General features: G+C 41.7%; 1 protein-coding gene across 1 annotated transcript; it reads right to left on the bottom strand.

Moving 5' to 3' along the window:
* Positions 1–533: 533 nt before the first annotated feature.
* kctd12b (potassium channel tetramerisation domain containing 12b) lies at positions 534–7,242 on the bottom strand. The gene has a single exon (XM_032554434.1). The coding sequence runs from the start codon at positions 6,611–6,613 to the stop codon at positions 5,762–5,764; it is 852 nt and encodes a 283-aa protein (XP_032410325.1). The 5' UTR covers positions 6,614–7,242; the 3' UTR covers positions 534–5,761.
* Between the last annotated feature and the right edge of the window lie 936 nt (positions 7,243–8,178).

The following is an 8,178-nucleotide window of genomic DNA, read 5'->3' as shown; positions in this document are numbered from 1 at the left end:
AATTCAGCCGTATTGCTAGCGCTAATTTATCATCCATCAGAGGAGACGTCAGTTTCTTATTCAGGGGTTAGAGTGACAAGCCGCTTATATTTGAAAGTGACCACATATGCATCGTTATAAGGAGAATATAGTGGATGATTTTACAGAAGAGCTACGGATTCAAGACGTTTAAATGACTTTTTATGAACTATGTGATGCTGTGAAAGCCAGCTGCGCATTATCCAAAAACACAAAAACAAAAATAAACCATCATCTTCCTACTACTTCCTGTCATCTTCTTTGTGGCTTTCGCCAGTTGTAACATCCAGCTGATGATCATGTGGCTCGTGATGCAAAAAAGTTTTTTCATAGCAGGTCTGTGAATTACGTCTGTTTCGATATGGGTGAAAAATCACCTCATCACAACGCAACAACGTTTATTGGAGAAACTTTACTTTTTTTTAAAATTGTCATACTTCCATTAAGAGTATTTCTTTTTGTAATATCAAGTTGTGCAATTTTATGGTCAATAGAAACACAGCAAGTGTCTGAAATAACATTTCATCTTTAATTCTGAGGAAAACTCAGCCACCAAAAACATCCAGGCTTATAAAATAAATGAGTCCTCTCAGTTATAAAATGCATAGGGGTTTGTATTTTCTTCATAGTAAATCTCAAATTTGGTTCTCTTTTATTTGGGCAACATACAAATCCGCTCATTTATTTCACTTTAGCAAAAATAAAATGTAATTTTAAAAATCCTATTACACAGCCTTGCAGCATGTAGTGTGCCATATGTTGTCGAAAACAGAATTTTTTGCGTGCTGACGGAAGTGGCAAACTGGACAAAAGAAGAAAAAAAACACATTACAGAATTGGTCCTGTGAGAACTTTATCAGTACAATCCTGAATGTCTCCAAACAAAAGGACAGCTAATGGTGGGGCTGTTAAGAAGGCAAGATCAGCTGGGAGCCGCAAGTCTTTGTCAGTTAAATACTCTCCCAGATTCCTCTCGCTTCGACTCAAGTATTTGGTTTAGACTTGTCCCATTTTCCACTTGCTTTTCATTCAAGGGATGTGCATGCCTTCCTGTTCTCCTCCTCTATCTCCCTTTTTCTGCGGCAGATACAGGAGAAGTGACCCAGCTGGCTAAGAGTCAAGAATCAGATGAAAGGAGTGAAGCTGGCCACAGTAACGATGGGTTCAATAACAAGAACACTCTAAAACAAGACTGTGTTACATTGATTTGGAAATGCCTTCACACCTGATGAAGTTATTTTCAATTTATCATATCAGAACTGCAAACCTCAGTTTGTTTCATTGATTATTTGTTTGAGTGACTAACATAAAGTAGAAGGAAAAATAATGCATCCTTACTTAAAAAATAACTTACAAATAAAAATCTTTATCTATTTGATGCCCCTAAATGAAATCAAAGTGGTACACTGATACCAGCCGTGTGTAATTTAATCTCTTCTAGAGATGAAATTGTTTAAAAAAAAAAAGGCCTCAGTTTGTAAGAGAACATCAGTGAACAAACAGCATCATAAACACAGCAGACAGGTGGAGGAGGTTAAAGAAGGGTTGGGTTGCAAAGCAATATCCAAAGCTTTGAATGTCTTATTTATCTATAGAAGATGGGATATTGTAAACCAGCTGGTCAACCAGCCACATTGACATGCTAGGGTAAGAAAACCATTAATCAGAGAAGCAGCCAAGAGGCCAGTGGTAACTCTGGATGAGCTGCAGAGATCCAGTTTTTGGTTTGCCACACACTATGAGGAGGGTCACCCTACAACAGGGCAATAATCCAGAACATAAAGTCAGAGCAACATGTTATAGAGATAAAGGCAAATTCACCAGCAGAACTAAATCCAAGTGACTACCTTTGCCCTCATGCTCTACTCCGTGCCAGTCTATCACATTAAAAGCAACACAATACGTTAGTTTTGAACTTTCAGGTGAAATTAGTGTCAAAATGTGAAAAGGTTCTAGAAGAATGAAGGTATTGCACACTTTCTTCCTTTTTTATACATAATCAAAGGTAAATTTCCCTTGATTGTTGTTTTTAAGAGAATAATGAAGCCAACATGTCATTGTAAAATCCCTTTATTGAGACACTCTGGATAGAGACAAAGAGAGCCTGCCTCTCACACGAAGGTATGCTTCACTTTTAAGCCAAGTTTTGCAATAGCTCTGAGAAACGCAGTTTATCATCACAGTGTGGCCTGTGTACATCACTGCTGCTCCTGTTTAACGTCTGACTGCCAACACTCCCCACTCGCCTTCTGTTGAATGTTGAACCTCAAGGCCATTGTTGGGTGTAAAGGCAGACAGCGGTGCCTGGAATTTTACGCATGAGACTCGTCTTTCCATGCGTATGCTAATGGCCGACTCTGGTACCCCGGTGTTGCCATAGCATGCTGGAGAGCAGTGCCAGAGGAATGCTGCCTGTGGCTGTTTTTGTTTGGGAGACTCTGCTGACAGCATATACTGTCCTCTTCTCTGAGGACAAAATGTGGCCTCATTCAGAAAAAATAATCTGTTATCCCAGAAGGGAGCCACTTCTATGTTTCACAACTTTAATGGGGTTCGTTAGAGATGCATTTATCCAGGCCACACTGAGATTGGTTTAGAGGTGTTATACTGAAGCAATTGGCATTAGATAAGGTCTCGATGAAAAGGCAAATATGAGTCAGAGTTCATGAAATGACATTTGAGTGCTTCACTGACACAAAGATGCCCCCGATTGTTATCCAAGCGTAATCTGTCATAGCTTTGTTGTCTGTGAATGCACTCCTGAACACAAAATCTGTTCTGAATCTGCAGAAACAGGCAAACTGTTGCTCCGCAGGAAGCCTTAAGCAGAGCAGGCCTTCGCCAGTCCTTAACTTTGAATCTAGTCGACTTCACAGTTTGGACTGTGTGGTGTAACTGGGTCAATTATTGGCAACAAAACAAGGGTTTTGTAATCTGCTTTAAGAGAGCTTGTTATCTATGCATGTCCTCAATTCTGTCTTGGCTCTGTTTTCTGGTCAAGTGTTCAATATGTGACCAAGCTGAGAAAAACAAAATGATAAAAAAAAATTGCAAAAAAAAAAGAGATTAGCAGATGGGAAGATGAAAAACAGAGCCTGAGGGGAGAGAGCTAAACATTTAATGATATATCCTTTTATTGTGAAAGCCCGTGTCCTTTATTTTACGACTGAGAATAATTTCTAATGAAAATGAAAAACATATACGGTAATCGTGATGCAGGTGCGCTCTTCACTCATGAACAGCACTCTGAGAGTTTTGTTTGTTTTCAATGAAAATGAACCAGAAGAGAGTAGGGTTTCATTTAATATATCAGTTTGCCTTCTGCTAACCCCCAATGTAACCTACACACTGCAACAGGTTCAACACACTGATTTAGGGTGTCCAAAACACTGCATCACACTGAAACACAATGTTGTGATGTTAAAATCTTTCATAAAACACTTATTGTCACCAAGACATTAAACTACAACCTTGCTTAGACTGAATAATGCTTGACTTTTGATCAAACCATCTACAAGTTAGACTTCTTCTAGCATTTCACATAATCAGCTGGATGCTTTATTGGCTTTAAATGTGTTTTAGTCTGAGGTACATGATAGAGTAGACCTGTCCTGATGCCAGACCCAACACTCTACTAGTAAACTTTAAAGCGATATTTCAGGATTTCTAAAGTGGGGTTCTGTTCAACGCTTATGAGCAGTTAATATCTTACCTTATCTGAAGTAGATAGCTTTCTTGGTGTCTTCATTTATCATAACTCCAGAGGAACTGGGCCAGAAGGCTAAAGATAAAGGCTAATCTGAAGGCCAAAATGGACTTCTTCCTCCTTAAAATAACTCCAGTCTTTAAAATGTCTTCACGGTTTATGTATAAGCTGTTTTTTGAACCTTTAAACCAGCATCACCGTTGCTGCACTTGATTGTTTATAAAGAAGCAGAAAACTAATTACACCAGAAATTGAGGTGCCAATTTTCTTCTACATACTGAGAATGGAACATGCAAAACGCTTCAAGTCAGACAGTCTGACTTGAAGAGTAAGACAGTGTAGGAAATAGTGTTCACATAAAGTCATATTTTTAATTTTCACACTGATTCACTTTTATTTCGATCCAAAACACTTTAAATGTTCTGTGTATGTTTCAAACAGGAAGATCATTGATGGTGCACAACTTCCAACCTCTTTTTCCGGCGTAAATAACCATCGGCTTCTTTGTAAATAACCAACCAATGTTTAAACGTTCATAAAATAGAGTTTGAATAAACAGCTAATACATTTCTGAGGGCGTGTTGTTTTAAGACAGTACAAATCTGCCTTGAGCGATATGTTTAAGACATCTTAACAGAACCCCAGTAAAAATGAAGAACCATCCTTTTGTCACGTCCCCGTTTATAGCAGCTGTAGTTACAGCAACCTTTGCTTCAGTTGTGAGAAGACAATTGGCTTTGCCTGCAGACAGGGTACTCCTACCCTCTCTACTAGGTATTCATTTACAGTAAGTGAGTACTATCAACAAATACACAGAACCTTCAAATACTGAATCGCTTATTGAGAATAATATTAACGTTTTTTTTTGTTTTGTTTTTTTTCTCAAAACATGGCCAGCTACGATGACTACAGCAGGAAGCAGGCCTTTCACAAGACATGACTTGTAGTATGAAAAAACCTTTTTAATGTTTTAACATAAAAGTAAAGCAAACGACAAACAAAACAACATACATTTCTTTCCACTCTATCAATAAATCAGTAAATCTTTTTTTTTTAAATTTTCTCTCACTAGAAAATCTTTTGATGCTTAAGCTTCACCATGCAGGTTTTGTGCTTATATATTTGCCACATAACCAGCTTCTTTCTGAAATACAAACTCCACGTACTGTCAGCTTTCTATTTTCCCTTCTTTCAAAACAGGTTTGCTGCATTTTTTTCCCCCCAGTCCGCAATGCTGTAGCAACCTCATCCATTTTAAAACAACAACCGCACAGGTTAACTATGGCACATTCCCAAAGCACATGGTACTGGACACATTTAATAGAATAAAGTTAAAAAAAAAAAAAATGAAGGAAATTAGATTACACTTCTATCTTGTGCTGGGGCTGCTCGTGTCCCTCAAGGCTGATAAGATGTCCAATTATTTGGTAATTTAGTTCAGAGAAGCTGGAGAGAGTCCGATCTGCTTGAGTAAGCAGGGGAAGAGTAGCTTAGTACATTACTACAACTCTTTCAGCCCTTTTCTTTATACCTTTATGACTGCGTTTAATAGCCACACAGAAACACTCTGGCTATGTTTTTAGGAAAATACAGTATTGTGCTTCACCAGGGCAAATTTAGTAGATATTTATATGCAGGATACAAAGGAGATTAATACATAGAAGGCATCAGTCTCAGCAGAGAGGGGTGATGGATTGCTGTGGCTGACTTTTTGGGGAACTACAACTAGACGGGCGGGCGACAGAAGAGAGGGCAACTTGAGGATGACCGGGGTGGATTTGGGGTTGAAAGGAAAAGCTTCAAACTGGACTTGCAGAGGGAGGTATGAAGAGTCGGAGCAGCAGCTGGGTAGTGTTCAAAGGAAAAAAGCTGGAGGCTGCAAAGAAAAATGGGGCTGGGAGGGGGACACAACATCTACAGTACATCTACTGGAACAAAGCCATCAGAGAGATAAGACAGGATGGCTGGAGGCTGGAGGAGAGGGGGGTGGTCTCTTGGAGACAGGGTGAAGGGGGCCAGGGGAATAAAGCGATAATCTCACTCACGGTAGAACACATATTCAGTGTAGCTGGTCCAGATCTTGTCGTCCGTCTGTTCGTGGGCAAAGGCGCAGGTTCCTGTGGAGTTGCAAGCCACCATGTGAAAGCCTGCATCTGCCAACTTGTCAAAGGCCTGCTCCAAAAAGGTGAACTTCAGATAGTAGCGGGAGGTGTAGCGTTCTGGGGGGCGGTCCGGGTCACGGCTCTCGTTTAGGGTCTCTCCGAACACCTCCTTGGCCAGGGAGGTCTTCCCACACACCATGATCCGTGCCACCCGGCGGAACTTGGCGTCGGTGTGGCTGTCGCGGCCGAGAGTGTACGACCCCCTGTAGCCGATGGTGATGAACCCTGAGCGCTTCCCGTCCATGGCACCGGGCACCAGGCTGGCGCAGGCGGCCGCCGCGGCCCCCAGGGAGCCCAGGCTGCGCGCTGAGTCGATCCCGGGTGAGGAGTCCTCCGGGTCGCTCGGACACCCCTCATCCCCCAACGAGTTCTGCTTGCTGATTTTGGGCGCCAGCAGCTTGACGAGCTCCGGCAGGTTGAAAAACTCAGCCTCCCTCTGCAGACGCCCGCGCTCCGGGAAGTGGTCCGGGAGAACCAGTTGCTGGTCCCGCATGTAGTCCAAGATGTAGCGGAACAGGAAACCATCGCGGTCCACAAAAAAACGCCCCTTGGTGTCCCTGGCCAGCCCTTTGGTTGACTTCTGACTGAACATCTCCCACAGCAGAGAGTCTGGCACACTGGTGAGGGTAGAGTAGCGCGTTATGTACACCTGGCCGCCAACATTGAGCTCTATTATTTCTGGGAAAGGGATCTCCTCTCCAGATATGCCACTGTCCGGCAAAGCCATAGGTGCAGCTATAAAATAAAATAGTTGCAGAGAAAAGTTCAAAAGCTTCACAGTTCCAGATCCCGACCGCGGAGCAGCTAAAACAGTGGTGCGTAACCAGTCTGCACGCACAAGAGAGAAATAAAAGCTCTCACAAACAAAACTCTCTACACTAAGGAGTCTCTCTGTAACTGCTAGTACATTGCGCCAATTATTTCACTTAGTTGCAAACAGCTCCGTCGCATCGATGTCCGTTACGCACAATGAAAATGTTGTGTCCTCAGGATGAAATTGCTGCCTCTGCGCAGGAAATCCTCCGCTTTCACACTTGCTCATAACGACTTCTCTCCTTTCGCTAAATATCACGGGGATGCCCTGGCGCAAACAGGATCGGGTGGCCCAACTTCAATTAAGCAATCCATAGTTGGAGAGAGCCGCAGTTCTGCTGCGAAGGAGACCGAGAGCGGTTTTGATGATGCAGTGAAAAACAAGATGACGCCGTCAAAACAATGCTCTTCGTGGCTCTCATCACCCGGATCCAGACCCAGACCCAGATGGACAGCGGTTCTGCTCCGTTACTCTCGCCTTGAGTCAGGCTGCACCTCAGACTGCAACGTATCGGAGCGCACAGGCGTTATCGCTCACGGTTAGCCACGCCCACCGCGGTGACGCGCCGCTACTTTGATCCAGGTCAAGGGATCCAGTCCGCCCAGAATAGCCGCCTTTAACCCCGTGCAGAACTTTCCCCAGTGAAGAAAGTGTAAAGTTGGCCAAGCTTAACCAAAGACATAAAAATGGAAAGCTATTAAATTCGTTTTTCTGATCTCCCGACCAAATATTTTTTGAATATTTCATCATAATCTAAAATCTCATCTTTCTGCACCGCCTAATTGACATTCAGATTATGTGTCACATCCATTCACAAATTTAGAAGCGCTTAAAATGTTAATGCATGGCATATAGATATATATATATATCGCAACTTTTGTTGACGGTGATTAACGGGAAGATGGAAGAACAGCGCCATCTAGAGGAAACTCGAGAGGTACTTTATTTTTTAGGATCATTCCTGATCATTTTCACCTCGGCATTTATCGTCATTAAAGCTGTAAAATCATAATATTCCGTATTCACATCTTCAAGCTGCCATAAAAAGAAATATTGTAGCTGATCAAAAAGCTCCAGTCAGTTTTTACTGTTTTTACTGTTACCCTGAACTAGAGGGGAGCAGGTGCATCACAACATGATTAGAATATCAATGAGTGAATTTATTTCAGTAATTTAAAGGGAAACTCAAATATTATACAATTGGATTAAACGTAAAATATTTAAGGATTTAAGATTGCAGCTTATAGCTAATAAAAACTCAAATCCAGTTATCAGAGACCACTCAATGAATTCATTCACACATACAGTTCATGAAGCTACTTTTCATTAAAAAATAAATAACAAAAAAATTCCCAATAAATTAACAATAAACTGCACATTTGCTCAGAAACACATATCTCTTGTTTACTTTACCTGCTTGTTTGACCTTTTGGGTGCAGAATTATTTATGAGAGACTGATACTGCTGCAGAGCTCCAC

Source organism: Xiphophorus hellerii, chromosome 23 (assembly GCF_003331165.1).
Source record: "Xiphophorus hellerii strain 12219 chromosome 23, Xiphophorus_hellerii-4.1, whole genome shotgun sequence".
In the NCBI taxonomy this organism is placed as follows: Eukaryota; Metazoa; Chordata; class Actinopteri; order Cyprinodontiformes; family Poeciliidae; genus Xiphophorus; species Xiphophorus hellerii.
Note: the sequence above shows the minus strand (reverse complement) of the source record. Positions and strands in the feature narration are given on the sequence as shown.

What these genes read in the sequence shown, in the direction of transcription:
- kctd12b (XM_032554434.1), bottom strand. Translation starts at nt 6,613, where the DNA reads ATGGCTTTGCCGGACAGTGGCATATCTGGAGAGGAGATCCCTTTCCCA.